The 18,756-nt window shown below is 39.3% G+C and overlaps 2 protein-coding genes across 5 annotated transcripts in view; both read right to left on the bottom strand.

Moving 5' to 3' along the window:
- Window positions 1-9,317: 9,317 nt before the first annotated feature.
- On the bottom strand, window positions 9,318-14,965 carry LOC138970181 (uncharacterized). The gene is made up of 3 exons (XM_070342674.1): window positions 14,709-14,965; window positions 14,173-14,243; window positions 9,318-13,602 (listed from the first exon to the last, which is right to left on the bottom strand). Exons 1-3 carry the CDS (start codon window positions 14,963-14,965, stop codon window positions 13,280-13,282), a joined length of 651 nt encoding a protein of 216 aa, XP_070198775.1. The 3' UTR covers window positions 9,318-13,279.
- Window positions 14,966-15,283: 318 nt separating this feature from the next.
- The window catches only part of LOC138971293 (MAM and LDL-receptor class A domain-containing protein 2-like), a 10,263-nt gene continuing 6,790 nt past the window's right edge, over window positions 15,284-18,756 (bottom strand). For 2 of the 4 annotated variants that reach the window (XM_070344010.1, XM_070344011.1), the window contains exons 2-5: window positions 18,271-18,360; window positions 17,570-17,668; window positions 16,674-16,939; window positions 15,284-15,702 (exon numbers count right to left, since the gene is read on the bottom strand). In XM_070344010.1, the coding sequence (XP_070200111.1) occupies window positions 15,547-15,702; window positions 16,674-16,939; window positions 17,570-17,668; window positions 18,271-18,340 (591 nt within the window). In that variant the 5' untranslated portion in view covers window positions 18,341-18,360 and the 3' untranslated portion in view covers window positions 15,284-15,546. The remainder of the gene's footprint in view (window positions 15,703-16,673; window positions 16,940-17,569; window positions 17,669-18,270; window positions 18,361-18,756) is intronic. The other 2 variants (XM_070344009.1, XM_070344008.1) reach the window with 2 other exon arrangements.

The raw sequence follows: 18,756 nt of genomic DNA, 5'->3' as shown, positions 1-18,756 counted from the left end.
TTTGACTTTGGGCATTGTGTGGTGTTTAGGGACAGAAAATAGCTGGTCTAGTCCTGTTTCATCGGGAAGTTAGCAGAAAAGGGTATGCTATCGACATTTGTAAATCTGAAAAACATTTCCGAGAGGAATTTCAAGTTGTCAGTGTACACTGTTGTCGATTAAAACATCGTGTGGTACAGATGGGTAAACCGGAACCATGCGTCTTTGTTATTGCCAATATGCTTTTGGATATTGGCAAAAATGGCCGACTTCCGTAGCATATTATGCTTTGATGATCGGAAAAGACCATCCAATCACAGCCCCCGAATTCCCTCACGTGTTCATCAGAATAGCTATATTGTGCAATCATTTATATTCAATAACAGGTTTCATAAAGGGGGTGCGGATTTGATTAGTTTTCTTTGGTTGGCCTAATGTTGAATTTTATACATTTCATGTGAGAAAGGAAGAGACCCGTAATCACATTTAGTCAGAATTTCTTATCTGTATGTCAGTTTTATGGGCAGCTTGCTGATATGTATAGACATACTGCGGCTATGGGAACTTATACCTTTACCCTAGTCGCAGAGGACTGTTTCTGATCCTGCTTGAATAATGCTCGCAAACCAATGTACACAGTTTCGATAATCGGATACACATTTATGATAGTTGTACAGTCTAGTCACACACATGTTGTTGTTACGATGTGTTTCGAATAATTGTCCATATTGCCCGATTTGGCGATTAAGTTGGACTTGAGCGAAATACATGCTATTGTATTTTCCTCCTTTCGAAAATGTTAATTCTTAGTTCTTGCTCTTTGAGCGAGTTTGACCACCTCTGGGATGAAGAACAGTAACACACATTGTGTCATTATTAGTAGCACATATATACCGTATATATTGGGCAATATGCTGAGGTGGTTCAATTTGACACTTGTGCCTTAATAATGTATCGTGCTACCATTATCAACATTAAAAGTTGTTTGGTGGCGTATTGTCAGACCAGCTTTGATGTGGGTCCGAGGGGAGCATATATCGTTCTCGATCGGTTTCATCTTAATCGAAGAAACAAACACAAAAAACAAAGAATAACAAAACGCAGCTCTTCACAATTATTAAACATGAATAGCTCAATGTAAGCTCATAGTTGATTTATTGTTTTACAAACGTGTTTACAGGACGTACCAGTCAGTGTATACTACTGTGTGTGTGTGCATACACCATAAATACCATTTCTACATAGGAATAATCTCACATACTTTCATTTCTACCTTTACGTTCTCATCTCTGATGGCCACAGCTAAATTGTTTGCTGTTTATCCTTCTATATTTGAGAACATTGACATTGAAAGTGATAATGGGGTTTGTTTACAATTGCAATACAACTATATTGGAGACGAAACAAACAAAACTCAATAAGAGGTATTGTGAGAAGAATGTACATGCACAATCCATGGAAACACGGAAGGGACAATCTAGGATTAAAACAGACAAAGACACATTACAACGTTTAACTGGCAAAAGCAATCATTTTCTCCGGTTTAAAATTGGCATTTTTGATGTGAATCTTATTTTTATTGTATTGCTTCTTATGTGTATCAACATTTGTATTTATGTTATTAGGTTAGTAAGGATATAAACATTTACAAAAACAGATGTGTACATGCACTTTCTATCTTTTCAAATGTATGTCTCATTCCAGGTTCGTCTAAATTGTCCCCCGTTATCACTCCCGGCGCATGATGTTGAGCCATTAAAAAAAATCAACAACACAAGATAACCTTACAAACCTTACATTTGTGCAAAGTTTGAAACTTGCTCTTTCAGAAAACATATGCAACATTTGAAAAAAACATACCTTTTGTTGTCTTCACATCCAGTCAAAATACCCACTTTGCCGCAACACAACAATAACAATTTATATATCAATGGGTTCGTCATACAGTGTCATGATCGACACTTACATTGTCCGAATCATCATCCAAATCAACGTACATTGGCACACACTCGTCATCAGAATCTAAAATATCATCTCCACTATCATCATCACTAAGATCAAGATCATAACCGTTCTGCATAACATCTAGCGCTATTTTCAAGTTGATACGTCTTGTAGCAAAACGATCCGCCATATTGTACATTTATCTCAAAACACGTGGGTCGCACACCGTCAACAAAATCAAACATTTTTCACAACAATTGAAGGGAAGGAACTGTGTACAGCAAATTGTACCACAGTTGTAGAAAGACGTTTACTGTGGAGGTCGTTTCCTTTGGTTAGCGCGCGGGACACACACACACACACACACACACACACACACACACACACACACACACACACACACTCACACCACACACCACACACACACACACACACATACACATCACACACACACACACGCACATACACACACACACACACCACACACACACACACACACACACACACACACACACACACACACACACACACATACACTGCATTTAGTGGTGGCATATAAAACACTGTCAGAAATCCACTTGACAAATGTAAATGATCAGCTCAACTAATGTAATTTAAGACATGTTGTAAATCATACTTTCACAAACTTGAAACAAGACCAGCCAGATAACAGTACTTGTGTGTTTAACACAAAAAAGTACAATATCCTTAAATATAAATGACGTAAGGACAATCACCAGTTGTTCTTCCTGGTCATGTCACTTGGCGGATATGCCTGTTGTGTGATAGGTTTTAAATATAACCCCTCATGACAACAATTTGGATTATACGGCATGAGCAAAACAAATAACAATACTTGAAGAACAAATATGTGCAAAAGTACTTATAGAGAATATGTGAGCAAATAGGTAAACAAGGCAGCTAGGACTATTGAGCGTTTCCCAAGAAATGGATGCCAACACTTTAAACCGTTACGAATTGCCTTCCTGATCCATTTAAAACAGTAGCACGTTGACTTGCTCGCAAAGCTGCCATAACTGATGTTTGTATGGACAAAAAGCATGTTCTCTGAAGGACCATCTTTGATGCAGGTTTCAGAAAAGTAAGGCTACTCTTTAACAAGTTCGTAAATACTTGTAAACCACGATAGTGCGTTTTGGATTAATACTCGCACGCTATGGCGACCAAAACCTCTAGAGCAGCAGTATTAATGTTCTCAGTGTTGTGCTGCATTTCAGGAACACAGTGTGGTGAGTTGATGATTATTCTTCCTCTCTGTCTCTATCTCTGTCCCTGTCTCCGATTTGTCTGTCTCTGTTGTACGATGTATTCCCCTTTCGTGATATTTTTCATTTATTTGGCTGTCTAATTTTTCTTTGGTTGTATATTTCTTCTTGTTTGCTTGTTTGCTTGTTTCTTTGGCATTAATTTGACATGTATATATGTTTCGATGTTTGCATGTGACCTGTCCTGTGTGTTTGTTTGTGTGTTTGGTGTTTTTTTTGTTTTGTTTTGTACGTGGCCTTTTTAACTATTTTTTTTGTTCCGGATTGCATGTATCTTTCTATCATGCATATCATCGCTGTAATTCAAAACCCAAGTGTTGCAGATTTAAACAAAAACCAAAACAACTGTTTTGAACAATTACCGCTCCAAAAAATAACTTCAATTCATTAGTTGATATTTTCTTTAAAACAGTGCAATAGCTGTCTTAAAGGCACGCACAGCTTAACGTAAACCATCAGTTTCTGGTCACAGACACTGTCAAGCTTTTACACACAGTACAAGCACCCTTTTGTTTAAACACTCACCGCTTGAGAACATCTTAGGTGCCCTCCGTAAAGAGCGAGCCTTTTCAAATAATTTATTTTTGCGTGGCCAGCCGGATTGTCTAGTACCACAATCGGACGCTTCGTTTTGGCGCTAGAACTAACTTTTAAAATCTAAATAATAAATTGACAGCTTGTAACACAAACATTAATAAATCATAAAAGATGTCTTTTTTCATCAAGACAAGATCAGTACAACTCGAAGTTTTAAAAGTCCGGAAGCAGGTCACGCAAAGGTCGTGTTTCCGCGTGCAGACGAATATATTCTGCATGTCCCTTGCTCTCTGAAGCTAACCTCCGCCGATAAGTTCGTGTGACTCGCAGCCGTTTGTTGCGTTTTAGATTCATAGGTACACACTTACGTGCTATTGCAGATGTAGCGAGTCGCAACACTCAAACCAATACTATATCAAGAACAAGTTTCTTTGTTTTGTTATCTTGCGCATTTTGTGTGTTATGCCATTCCTACTGATGCAGGCGTTGATCGCATGAGTGTTTGAAAACGGATGTTTTTTGTGTCAATTGTGAGGGGTACCATGACAAAAAGCGCTGTATTCCAGCAACGACTCCGTGGGTTGCTTTAACATGTTCATGATATCATGTCTACATATAGAACGTACATAGGTTTAAAGTGGGGATCGTTACAAGTACTTGCACAGATGTAATGCAATATTCCGGGCAATGTTTCAAAATTCGTCACAGTTGTGTTGACTTTTTTACATCCACAAAAAGTAATGAATGTGCATGGAAACCAGAAACGGTGTTGGTAGATTATTAGTGTGACTTTCTCATCGTATGTCAACATTTTTTGTGTCAGTAATGTAATTGGTTCCTTCACTTGTGTCATGTCGATGTTGGAGGTACCCATATTTGGAAGGCGGTCACGTGACTCCTGTAATATACATCTTTAATCCGAAATGTATGCCAGACAGCCACGTTGAGTGCCTTTAAAGGCATAGCAAGTTTGAATGAAACGACACGGGAATTAATGGTTTATGGGGTACGAACATGGTTGCAATTCTACGTTTTGCCAAGTTTAGGTTAGTTGCATTATAATCTATCTTTGTTAATTAACATTGGTCAAGTATTAATCTACATGCAATAGTGGAATTCATAAATCTGAAGTGTAATAGCCGCATGTTATTCAGGCCATTTCACCTGTGTTTGAATTATTATTAGTCTTCCTATTCGTCTGCATGATTGTATACAAGCGCTTAGAACTGTACCCACGGAGTACGCGCTATATAAGCTTCATATTGATTGATTGATTGATACTTGCTTGTATTCTTGTCTTAAATGTCTGAGAGTCTTCCCGTCGTAAAATGATCGTTTCTAAACATTGCACGTAACATTGCCATTTGTTGCAGTATCCTGCGATTTCCAGACCGGTATGTGTGGTTGGCAAAACCAAATTAGCTCTGCTGTTAAATGGCAACGTGGATATTGTCTCAATATATGGTGTGACTTTGGTGAGTGAAATGAACTTCAAAACTGAGTAAACGTTCACACAAAAACATTTAAGAAGATAATTTCTATTGTCGTTTATTTTTGACAGGTAGAATACAGTAAAAGGCTCTCTTGCCCTCGTGACGGCTTTTGCTGAATTGGATACTTCAAATGTCATGTTAACACGATTTTGTATTGCTCTGCTTTGTAAGAAGAAAACTTCTTTCGCCACGCAGAGACTTGAACATTATTACACACACACACACCCACACCCACACACACACACACACACACACACACACACACACACATGCACACACACACCAGGGGCGGATCAGTTCATTTTATGGGGGAGGGGGTTCCAAAAGTATATTGTGAAGATATGGGTTTGAAGGCGCGAAGCGCTGAGCCGACGGCACGAAGCGCCTAGCTTGCTAGGGGGGTCCGGGGGCATGCCCCCCCGGAAAATTTTGAAAAAAAGGATGCAAAATGGTGCAATCTGGTGCATTCTGAGGATGATCATTACCACTACACTTTTACAGAAAAGGGTGCTTTTAGAGATGTGCTGGTTTTGCACCTTTGCTTGATAAATAACTTATCGCCATTACAAGTCCGCATCATACTTGATAAATGTGCACAAGCCACGTTTTTTTCTTCTCCCAAAATGGTTACAATTACGTAACTTTGCAATGTCTTACCGTGGATATTGTTTCAATATATGGGCTTTCTTTTAGCGTTTTAAAACTTGCGTGACCAAATGTCATGGGGTTTTCTTCTATCTGCACCCCTCCCTACCCCCCTCCCTCCTTCTCCAAAGGCACAACTCGATTTTGCTTATGGTTTAAACAAAAATACATTGCGCTGTGATGACGGGTTGGATCATAGATGGGATGATTGGTATTAAGCATATTTGTTGCATGGTCCAAAATGATTCAACAATACGTATGTTAGACATGTCAAATCATCTGTGTCATTTCAGATAATACTTGAAGGAAAGAAAACATCAGAAAAGCCATGCAAGATCGAGATTGATAATATTGTGTATGAAAAAGGTGGGACCACACCAACATCATCCCCACCACCACTATCAACACCAACAACTTCAACAACAACACACAGTAAGTTATGAGAACATCGTCTGATAGTGTTATTTCATTTCTCTCTCTCTCTCTCTCCCGTCCCCTTCCCTCTCTCTTCCTCTCTCTCAAATGTCAAGCATTTTAAGTCATCAAAATGTTTTAAACAACTTGTTGAAAACTACTTCATGTCTGTGTGATTTACCGCGTTTTGATTTTGTCACAGTTACTATTATTTCTTTTTTTTTCAAATGTTGTTTATTGTAGAACCTACTTGTGTGTCCCAAGCCTAGCATAGCCTTAAATCTTAATCCTTTTAAAATAAAGTTCAGTTCAGTTCAGCTTTGTAACTCATTACTTTTGTTACGATTTACTTTTGGGAGACAGACTCTGTTGTACATAATTATTGCTTATCGTTTTCTTTTTTTTAATCACATGTACTGCTCTCTCTCTCTCTCTCTCTCTCTCTCTCTCTCTCTCTCTCTCTCTCTCTCTCTCTCTCTCTCTCTCTCTCTCTCTCTCTCTCTCTCTCTCTCTCTCTCTCTCTCTCTCTCTCTCTCTCTCTCTCTCTCTCTCTCTCTCTCTCTCTCTCTCTCTGATACGCGTGCACCTCGCACACAAACACTTCACATACTGTATTCACCTGTAGATTGATTGTTGATTGTTGATTGTGTTTTGATAATTCTATTGAAATTCATCATCATCCGTATCAGCAGCAGCACCACCACCACCTTCATCAGCGTCATCATTATTATAAGCATCATTACTAGCAACGACAGCAGAATGTATAATATAAGATGTTTGGTGGCTTTTTGACAGACCATCTTCTTTTAGTCTGAGGGGAGCATATCGTCTTCTGTTTCATTTGTATCGACCAAGGCCGAAGGCCGAGATTGATAAAAAAAAAAGAGAGATGAAATAGCAACCCGAGGACCAACAGGAATTGCTGGTATGACAACAAGCCACAAAACATCGTTTTTGTCATAATGTTTGAAGAGGATAAGTACGCATTATAATTGACGGGGATCCCTCTGTTGAACGTACTTTTTTAAATGCTATTCAGGGTCGAATTAATTGAGTGTGACGTAAAACGTAACCTCTTCATTACTTTTCTTCAAGTCTAAACAATGTTCAGTATTGCCGTCGTATTTGTGAGATCAGTACATTTTTGGCATATTATTGCTGCATCGCCCAAAGCAAATAACGGTTTTGGGTGTGACGAAAAAAAGAACACGGCCGGAGTGCTATGTAAATTATGAGCAGTTCTTCCAAACCCGTTTAACACATATGACACTCCCAGTCTGTTTCCGCATATTTAGCCAGAATTGTTTGTTTGGGCAAATCGACGTTGCAGTTCCGGAGCAAAATAATGATCAGAATTTCTTTGGGAATTTGCGTTCAAACGTGTTGTTCCCATAATATAACAATGCACAGCTAGAAAATATGGCCAAGAACAAATCTACGGTACTTCGAAGAAAGAAGAATAACAGCATTCCGGTCCAATACGACTTGCAATGTACCGTGTGCGCTGTAAAATCTCCCTATCTTCAAAGCAGACGAAAAGCAGACATCTGTATTTTCTTCCAAGGGAGAAGTCGTTGGTCACAAAGTCTTGCAGGACCCAAACATACTTCTGCACGCTTTCTTTTCTTTTCATATTCAGTTGCTTCGCAAAAATAAAATGTCATTGGTTTTCTCAATTTGTCAAGTCAGTCAAAACGACCGCAGAACACAGAACTGGAAAATGACACGGATTGAAATACGAAAGATCTTCGATGACAAAAGTATAAATGACGTCATGTGGTCACACCTATCTCCAAAACTAAGCGTCGCTCAGAACCAGCGCCCTTCCATCATATGCCTTTTCTTTTTAGTGTTTTAAGAGTTTTCGTCGTGCATTTCGTGATTACATAGAGAAGTTGCAAATTGACCTTGAGTTGCCGCAGTTATTATCAACATTGATTGGGTCTTTGAGAGTGAATGCTTACAATCGTTTTCATCGGAAACACGAATCGAAAGCCGCTATGGTTCCACACATTACAATAAACAGCGTGATTGGCTTTTACTTTGACAATCCACGTTTCACCTGAACCACATTCTCCACCTCGATTTTGTCTCATATGAAGTGTTTTTTTGTTACCCAGCTAGTTATGACTGAAATCTGGTGAAAATGATGACAATGGCGTTTGTTTTGATGTGTTTGTTTACGTGAAAGTGTGAATACAATGCTGTTCTTCTATGTGGTGTTTACCTTGATTTTTTGGCTTGTTCTGTTTTGTTTATTTTAATATTGCGTTTTTGTTTGTTTTTTCTCTCCTATAGGTACTACACGTGATGACTCCCCGGCATCGGAGTCAGCAGCAGTGATCATCATTATTGTTATCATCGTTGCCGTTATCATTATGTTCGTCGTGGCCATTTACGTTTACCTGTTGAGAAGACGAGCAGTGGCCGAGGGCAGAACTGCCCACTGGACCATTCGACTCTTCAGCACGTGTCACAGAAAGTGAGTCAATTTTGTGTCAGCGGTGTATGATTGCTCGTAGTTGCAATACGATTCTTGTTTCTAACTATATTCCAAGTAAAGCAATCTTTTTTTTAACTTCATTTGCAAAAATGAGCTTTATCAGTAGTGTCTCCCCAAAACGTATCTAAATGTCAACCAATTTGGTTGAAAAATGACAGCGTGACAGTGCTGCCTCACCTTTAAAAAAAGCCGGATACGACTTTATCAAAGACATTTATCGACAAAATGAAAACAAACTTCTGGTGATATCATAATCAGAAACTCTAATATAACGTTTCATAAAGATCAGTCAAGTAGTTTCCTCCGAATCGCTGTACACACACACACACACACACACACACACACACACACACACACACACACACACACACACACACACACACACACACACACACACACACACACACACACACACACACACACACACACACACACTCACACACACACACACGCCAAATCAAGAACAGGGAAAAGGAATACTATCATTTCAGAGATTAGCCCAAAGGAAAGCCACTGCGAATTTCAACAACTGCATTGACAAGTTGAGTGTTTTATTTCTTCCTGATTTCGACCTCATTTTGCAAGCGCAGTAAATCTCTGGTCTTTTTCAATACGCTTCTAATCGAGGTATCACACGCAACTGTCACTTTCATGGTACTTTAGTTTTCCTTGACAAATTAACTGCATAGATATCTGAAAGAAAAACTATATGTTCTTGTGTTTTTTGCTGCTTGCATCAGAGAAAAATAATAATATAGATGGCCTACTCTGACAGTCCCATAAACATAAACTTGGAATAATAGGCCGTGAAAAGTATATACTCGCCTAACACGCTTGAGATTTACTGGCCGATGTGAATGCGTGATATATTGTGTAAAAAATTCCATCTCACACGGCATATTGTAAACGCCATGAGCCTCCCCTCTGGGAGGGTATGTGCGTAGAAATACTCACTAATAAATAATAATAAAAAAAAACATAAGATACTGTGTGAAACATTGTTATTGTATTTTCCTCTTTTGCGACATGTTACTATGAACATAAAGCTTACAGTTTTATCTTAGCATAATAGCTTCAAATATGAAGAGATGATAACAGATTTGTTTGCAAAGTACTGTAAGTGTATTCCCATCATTGATTTTTGTATTTAGACTTGCTCGCAAAGTTGTTGTTTTGTTTCTTTCTGAAAATGTTGTTTTATTACAGGCCCGCTCTATCAATCCATACTTCAAGCGACATTAGCAGTATTCAAAGCTTTCCAGACCGCAGCACTACACTCGGTAAGTCTCTTACTTAACTCATTTGGCTCCATCTGACCAGGTACGGATATATTCGCTCAGACTGTTAGCTTTAGTCGCTTCCTGTAACGTCGATCTAACGCCTGCATTCCAGCGTGTTGATACACAGTTTCTACACAGTTACTACAGATCTGAGTGACCTGCTGCAGCACAGCTGGTCACGGCTAAAACAAACTTGGTCAACATAGTTGGGGTAGAAAGTGTTAAAGGAGTTGGATATTTATGAATTGATTTCTTAACCGTCACAAGTGCCAAGCAGATGCATACATTCATGAAATAATAACACTCTGTACAAGGCGAGTTCGCAATTAATAGCTTTCTTCTCCAAATTCGACACAGTCTGGTAATAAATGTAAGGGTTCTTTGTTCACTATTGTGTGACCCAACGATCGTTCTCGGGACAAGACAATTGAAACGAGCAAGTCATCACACTTGCAGTACACTGTTGCAGATCACAACGTGCCTTCAGAAGAATCAGACAGGGAGGTCCAGTACATGAACCAGGGTGCTGACTCGACCTATCAGAACACGCAGCACAGACCACACGACGTGCTAGCCAATCAAAACAACCCCTACGAAAGCCTGAACAGAAGCGACAGTGAGAACAGACCATATGACGAGTTGTTTGTAATTGGAGGAAATGCCGACAACTATGTGAACTGCCTGTACCCCAAGTAGTAATAACGGGAATAAAGTGTCAGCAACAGTAGCGAACACACCTATAAATCGATGCAGCGCACATTTTCTCCGAGTATTGTATCTGAATATGGCCAGACCTTTGGAAGGCTTAGCAGCACGGTAGCCACTTTTGATCGGGAGAATAATGCAAATGGTTCAGACGTGTGTAAATAGTATAGTATCCCGTTGTTATGAATATAGATGTTTTGATGTTGTGGTAACAATCTGTATATCAGGAAAAAAATGAATTTGGTGGTAAATGGTTTTTCGAACGTTTAATAATACATAGACAAGGAAACATTCACAAGGACGTTGGCCCAATGGTCTTAGTAATTAATTCGTAGCATTAAAAAAAAAAAGACAATCAAAGAATGTTTAATGAGCGGGCGCTTGCATGATTACGATATCTGCATCACATCTCTAACATAATGTACTGTCCTTCCAATAAACAGACCATTAGATTGAGGTAATGTTGAACGCTTCGCTTTATTTATTTAACGTTCAATTTACTCACGTTTCCGTGGCTTTTTATTTCCGGTGTTTTTACATTTAGTTTTTTGAAACGTTAAACAGGCTATCTGTTTCGACTGTTGTATTGTCATAACATGTTCTGTTGTACTTTATTGTGCTTTGCTGTTTGGGGTATTTTGCGTTGCATATTTGTGACCTTCCACCACGAAATGAGTCGCATGTCACCTCGCGCGGTTCTGCACTAGGCTTAAATATAAGTCCGGGGAGTGTCTGGTAACAGTATGAGGGTCACCTTAGTCATAGGCTTATAACTCAAACAGTGTTTGCACTTTTCTAAAACGGTTTTCACCACTGGATAGAGCATAAACAACTCTTTATGAAAATGTAAAAATATGAAAATCATGCAAAGGTGACATGCGACTCATTCCGTGGTGGAGGGTCACATTTGATCGCTTTGGACGAATCATCAGCAAAATTGCCACATTTAGTCGGGAAAGTATCGCATATGCTTCAGCATTACACGAGCCTGACCAGCTAGTGTCGTCATTTTGTGCACGACACCATTCTGTTACTTTGACAAACGTTTGTAGGCTATAAATAATACAAAAAGGCACAAAGGTGAATTATCCGTTTGTAAAAGTATATATATTCGGATGTGCTCTATTGTATGTTGTGTACATATGATTGTGTCTGATAGTTCATTGCGTTGTATCGTTTTCCGTTTTATTTGCGATGTCTTCCCCTTGTTTTTCCTAAAAAAATAGGCGAGAGACCAAAAAAGTACTTTAAATTATTAGCATTTTCATTTGTATCCAATGATTTGCTTCTTTGCATCTGTTACAAGTGGAATAATCCAGATATTTTATTTAATACCATCAACTGATCATTATATATGACATCAGCACAAAACAGGATTTAAAAGAAAGTCACATACCTGTACGTTTTGCTGACATTGATATACAAGATACCATTTTGTTTTTCTGCATAGATAACAAATTACCATTTAACTAGAAGATGTATTCTTAATCCCAACATAGACAGCATTTTGAAATTATTGATAATTTAATGATAAAAAGAACAGATTTGAAAAATAGCATTCATTTTAAACAAAATTCCGACACTTTTTGGAAACACACCGAAAGACAACATTTGGACATTATGCATCAGATAGAAATTGCCTGATAAAGTTGGGAAAATAATATACACTTAAGCAAGTTGAATAAAAAAAATAAAAGTCAAGAGGGTGGGGGTCTCTAACTGACACAGTTCCTGTCGTAAACTCACAGAAATATATTTGGTAAATCACACGTCTATCGTAGAAAACCTCTTAAAAAAAAAAACACCTGCATAATTGTTCCCTAGAAAAAATATATTCCGTTGAAGCGCGCACAACAAATCTACGTGGCAGTTAATATTCAATGTGAAGTCGACCTGGACATCACTGCCGATGTTGTGGCCACTGAGTGTTTCAAGGTGGCTATATAACACTAACATTAAATAATCATCGAACTAAATCATTTCACATCGCAAAATCATTATCTAACGATGCCTTCTCAACTAAAACAAAATACAGATAAAAACACAGGCTTTGTGTTTCGTTCTCTTGGTTTTGCCTGAAGTCAAAACTTAAATAGAACTAGCTTCACACATTAATTTAGTTGTGATTTGTGCAAGTGGAGAATAGGCAACAGCATGTCGAAAGAGTTTCAGTGTAGTACATGGCCTTTTTTAAGACATACACAGGTTACTACAGCTTGCCAGAGGCTCGGTAAAACCTAACACACCCACACACACTAAACCACGATAATGGGGCTGAAGGAACATATCTTAGTTATTGGGGACGATATGTTTAACTTCTTTATCTGATTGTTGTTGTTAATGTTTGTTGGGTGTTTTTGTTTTTGTTTTTAACGTTTCCTTAAAATACAGTGCAGGCAGCTTTTCCTAGGGGAAACGTGCAGACTTTCCGCTACCTAATCTAACCACACAAAAAGACAAATATAAAGCGCTCATCACTCTTGCTTTCTGGATCTATATGACGTCGTCATTTCGCTGCAGATGACTGTACTGAACCGCCGCCATCTCTCTCAGCTGGTCCTGTTTCCTCGCCTCAGCGTGCACAGTGCTGTACGCTCCAGTCTCGGTGTTGGCGTGGTCGTAGTGGTTCTGAGGCAACTCGCCTTTCGTCTTGAATGCGGGGTTGTAGCCCAGCCTGTTATACTCCTGGTTTAAAGAAGAAACATGGCCCGGTTGTTTTCCTTTTCTGCTGACACCGGCTTCTTCGTAAGGCGAGGCTCCTGTCACGGCGTAGGGTGATGCTGGTTCCGCTGGAGTCGCGTAACCGCCGGTTTGGTCTGTGTGAAATGCAATGATTAATTATGGTTTTTTTGTGTAATATTAATTCGATTGCGATATGTGTTTTCGTTGATATACATATTTACACATGCTACGCGTAAAAAGCATTGGTGTGTCCAATGTTTTAATAATGTTTTTTTTCGATTTTACCACGTGGAACGAGTTTGCATTTTGCACAGTTTCCCAGGTTAAACACAACAGCAACAAACATGCCTCCTGCATTTACATGATAGTTAACATAACGTTTTATGTATAGTTTCTCACTTTATCCACAACAGGTTTGAAGGTCTTGATTGCATATCACTGTTTGTCTATGAAACCAAGACTGACTAGGCCTATGTCAATGGAATAATTATCTGCTAACCCTCATTTCTTTCACAATGGTGTGCATCAGTGAATGTTGACATGTTTTCCAGTGTACTATACACACACAGTAAATTGGTGAGCACATGCAGTGAGAATGCACCTTTGCAACCCGATTCTGAAAAGTAGAGGCAGAATTTAGATGCACTGTAACATCATGTAATAATTGGTATAGGTTTTGCGATGAAAAAGATCAACAAGCTTACCTTGTATTTGTTTATCATCTGGGGTAGAGTAATGGTTGACATCATTAGAACCAGAAGCTGGTGGAGATTGCCTGTGCAAAGAAACACAAAAAAACACTTTGATCCAAATGTATAAAATCTCATCCACGCAGAGTGTGTGTTTGGTTTCTTTTAGTTTCATAGTTTGTTTTGTTAGTGAGAGAGTGAGTGAGTGAGTGTGTAAGTGAGTGAGTGAGTGAGTGAGTGAGTGAGTGAGTAAGTGAGTTAGTGAAGTAGGTAGATAGGTTATTGGTTAGTGAATGAGTGTGTTTGTTTGTTTGTGTGTTTGTTTGTTTGTGTGTTTGTTTGTCTGTCTATTAATTCGTGTGTGTGCGTAAAACGTAAACAATATAACTTTATCTGACTTCAACTATAAATCTGTACCTTGTATGTTAGGGATTAGCCTATGTTTGTGGTTAGTTCGTGTGTTTATTGATTCGTCTACAATCGAACCCAAACATGTTGATATTCTTATCAAAAATATTGTTTTTTTCTGGCATTAAACGAAGCAAACTTACACATGTTGTTTTGAGTTTGAAACGCTGCAGAAGACTTGATCGCTCTTGTTCTGATTCGTGTTGGTCTTCCTCCGTCCACGAATGAACCTCCTCAGCAGGAAAATGAAGGAGATGACCACAGCGATTACGACAGTGTAGACTACGATGACGATGCCGGCGAAAGCCCACTTGGACAGATCCGGCAAGGGTTCGTCTGCTTCAACTGTTTCGAAAAGATGAATAGTATTAACATACACACCGAGCAATATATATATCATATCAGATATAGTCGTACCTGCCCTGGAGACCACCTGTCCAAAAAGACCACCCCAAATGATCCCCGACGGTTTTTATGACGATATACATAACCTGTCCATAAAGACCACCTGTCTAAATAGACCACTGTTTCTCAGTCCCTTGGGTGGTCTCTTTAGACAGGTTCGACTGTATAAGTATTCATAGCGATACCGGTGACAAAAAGCTAACGTATCATAAAGCAGACATGTGGTTTGGGCCTCCATAAATATTCATTCCATTGTAAAATTGTCAGTTTCTTCTCTCTAGTATACGCCACTCGCATGTGTCAACCCCTTCAAACACTCACTCAGACACACACACACACACACACACACACACACACACACACTGCGCTGTCCCAGGAAGGTTTGCTGTGAAGTAACACGACACGCAGTACGAAACTACAACACTACAACCAGGCTTGCCTCCCTTTAATTGCTCACTTTTTCTGCGTGTCAAGCAATAATTGTTCTGGCCTGTCTAAACGCAGAAGTTCTAATTGTACAAGTTACTCCCCGCATTGTGTCTCCAAAGCTCAAGTACAAATACAAATCGTCAACGGCTACTTACTATCGTCTGAATGTTGTCCGTTATCTCCCATGCTATATCTCTTTCCATCCGTCATCTGATGTATTATGTACTCTAGGTTGTAAAGGCCAAGCTTGTTGAAGGCTGTGCCGCAACGTTCATTTGACACCTTTTTCCCTTCGATTATTATCTGGAAAACAACACAGTGAAAAAATAAGGAAACAACCTATGTTTGTATATCACCACATTGCAATTATGAACGTGAGCAAATAGGTAATCCAGACTAAAATGTGTCAGGGTTAAAATAATCTCTCTCTCTCTCTCTCTCTCTCTCTCTCTCTCTCTCTCTCTCTCTCTCTCTCTCTCTCTCTCTCTCTCTCTCTCTCTCTCTCTCTCTCTCTCAGAGAGAGAGGGAGAGAGAGAGAGAAACACTGAGTGAGAGAGAGAGAGAGAGTCTGAGAGAGAGGGAGAGAGAGAGAGAGAGAGAGAGAGAGAGAGAGAAAGAGAGAGAATGAGAAAGATAGAGAGAGAGAGAATTTGTGCCGTGGAACGATAGAACATGATTGAAAGCCGATAATGTATGTTAGCACTATAAACTTGTTTGTCGTTGCACCTATCCATATTGTTCATTCATGCGCTGGATATGTCTTTAGGTTTAAGAGAAAGAGAGTGAGAGAGAGAGTGAGAGCGTGCGTGCGTTCGTGTGAGTATATGTTAGGGAGAAAGAGATAAAACCGGGTGATTGTCCATAAATACAAACACACGGCATGTATTACCGACCCCCCCCCCCCCTCCCTCCCCGTTGAAATGAACCTTGTGTGTTTAATCAATAAAATGTCTTACGTCTTACGTCCTACGTCTTGCGTCTCTCTCTCTCTCTCTCTCTCTCTCTCTCTCTCTCTCTCTCTCTCTCTCTCTCTCTCTCTCTCTCTCTCTCTCTCTCTCTCTCTCTCTCTCTCTCTGCCTCCCACCCTCTCCTCCTCTTTATCTAATAATCTCGGATTACATGCACACAGCTTGTTTTGGTGCATGATAAACATTTTCCCTAAGCCCGAAAATTAGGGATACAGTCCCACGTATTTTTATTGGTCATATAAGTCTTCTGCTGGTAAGATGCTATGTTGCACTTGATCTGACAATCATAATAATAAAGGCTGATACCTGGTAAGACTCTGCTGTACAAGGAACATCGATATATGGCGACTTGTCAAATGTGTTAGTATCAACAAGAGTTGTCAACAAGATGGGCACGTCGGTTTGGGTTCTCAGCCACACTGATAGCTGACACGCGGTCTGGTTCTCCAGAGAATAGATGAACCTCAGTTGACATGTCTGGTTGAAGGAACCTTGCAGCTGGGGACTCAGCAGTCTGCCCGTGTTGTTGACCTTTGCGTTGTCCATATTCAATTCCAAATGATAGTCTTCAACTGTTGGGACACAAATAAAATTCATATCTAGTAGCACGGTTTACAGCGTGGGCTAACGTGGCCATTGCAACAGCTGTTGTTTTTTGCACTTCAACTAAAAAGTATTGTCAGTGTTATCTTATTTAAACTTTGTAAGTTCAAAAGGCACTTAATTGGCCATCTGGAACACTATTTTCAAATGAGATTTGTGTCACAGGGGCTACGTGACAGCTTCTGAAATGAGTCCGTTTTGCATAAAATAACACAGGTATAGATTTTTCGGTTTGCATACACAAAATGATGCTTTTTACTGTATTTATTTACTTATGTATTTATTTATGTTGTGTGAATGTGTGTGTTTGGGCGGGGAGGAGGGCAAAAACGTACGTATGTAAGAAACATCAATTTCTTGCTATCAGTGTGAGTTTCTTTTCGTCCAACTTCCGACTGGCCTGATACCTTTTGACTTGTTTCACCAAGTAGGCACATATTTATTTGTCTCAATGCGAATAATCATATCGAAAAACAACAACAGAATCTTCACACACGAAACGTTAATCATACGAACATCTTTGTCTTCCATTGCACGTTCATGCTCATTATCGAGATTTGTTGTAGTGGTAGGTGCAGGGGAGCGAATTGAGAACTTACTGCTCAATTCCCAGAAACTATTGTCATTCCGTATCCACTGAAGTGTTGTATTTTCATCACTGTTCCACTGACACATGTCGACTTTATAGTTGCAAGATACTGAAACATACACCATCGGTAAATTAGGCACATTGATACAGTGTTCCTAACTGTTTATTGCGGCTCGACCTGAGAGACCTCTTTTGTCTTATAGTCCGGGAGCATGTGGTATATTTATTCGTGCTTGCTGCATGTGTATTTTGTTTTAAGTATTGATGAGCAACTGTCTGACTGTCTGTCCGTTTGCATGTATGTCGGCATGTCTGTCTTGTCTCTGTCTGTCTGTGTTTCTGTCTGTCTGTCTGTTTGCCTGTCTTTCTCTTTCATTCTCTCACGGTGCGTGTATGCAAATATTCATGCATACTATTTATTATCGTGTTTGTTCATTGAGGAATTCATACATCTATTCACCCATGCATTCACTTACTTATAAAGAAAGGAAGGAACAAAAAAACAAAAGAACGAAAAGAAGTCAAAAAGAGAGAAAGAAAAGAAAACAAAAGAAAGAAAGAAAGAAAGAAAGAAAGAAAGAAAGAAAGAAAGAAAGAAAGACATATAAAGAACGAAAGACAAAAGACAGAAAGAAAGAAAGACTTGAAACAGTAAAAATACAAACAATCAAAAGAACCAAACCAATGCAACAAAAGCAAAATCCAACGTACTGTCTTGTGATCCGTGTACGCCTTCACTTAAAAACAGGAGCAGGCACACGACAGTGACGGAAGTCGGCATGCTGTTTGGGGTCAAGTTGGCTGAAACATTGTGTCAATGTTTAGCTCATTGTGGATAGCATATGGTATACAGCTCATGGCATTTCTGAATTGTAAATGATTAGATACACAACATAACTGTCTAACCAAGTAATAAACTTACTAACAGCTAAATGACCACACACACACAGACACACACACACACACACACAAACACACACACACACACACACACACAAACACACACACACACACACACACAAACACACACACACAAACACACACACATACACACACTAACACACACACACACACACACACACACACACACACGCACATATAAGAGAGACAGGAAAATAGAAAGAGAGAGAGGGAGAGAGAGGGGGAGAGATAGAGAGAGAGAGACAGAGACAGAGACAGAAAGACCGAGAGAGGGAG

Source organism: Littorina saxatilis, linkage group LG7 (genome assembly GCF_037325665.1).
Source record: "Littorina saxatilis isolate snail1 linkage group LG7, US_GU_Lsax_2.0, whole genome shotgun sequence".
In the NCBI taxonomy this organism is placed as follows: Eukaryota; Metazoa; Mollusca; class Gastropoda; order Littorinimorpha; family Littorinidae; genus Littorina; species Littorina saxatilis.
The sequence above is the reverse complement of the archived record's forward strand: the minus strand, read 5'-3'. Positions and strand labels throughout refer to the sequence as shown.

Bases quoted from the DNA above. Each gene is read 5' to 3' on its own strand.
- LOC138970181 (XM_070342674.1), bottom strand. From the start codon at position 14,965: ATGATATATATATTGCTCGGTGTGTATGTTAATACTATTCATCTTTTC. The intron at 14,244-14,708 runs GTAAGTTTGCTT...TTCTTTGCACAG, and splicing joins TCAAACTCAAAACAACATGT to GCAATCTCCACCAGCTTCTG. The intron at 13,603-14,172 runs GTAAGCTTGTTG...CATTTCACACAG, and splicing joins AGATGATAAACAAATACAAG to ACCAAACCGGCGGTTACGCG.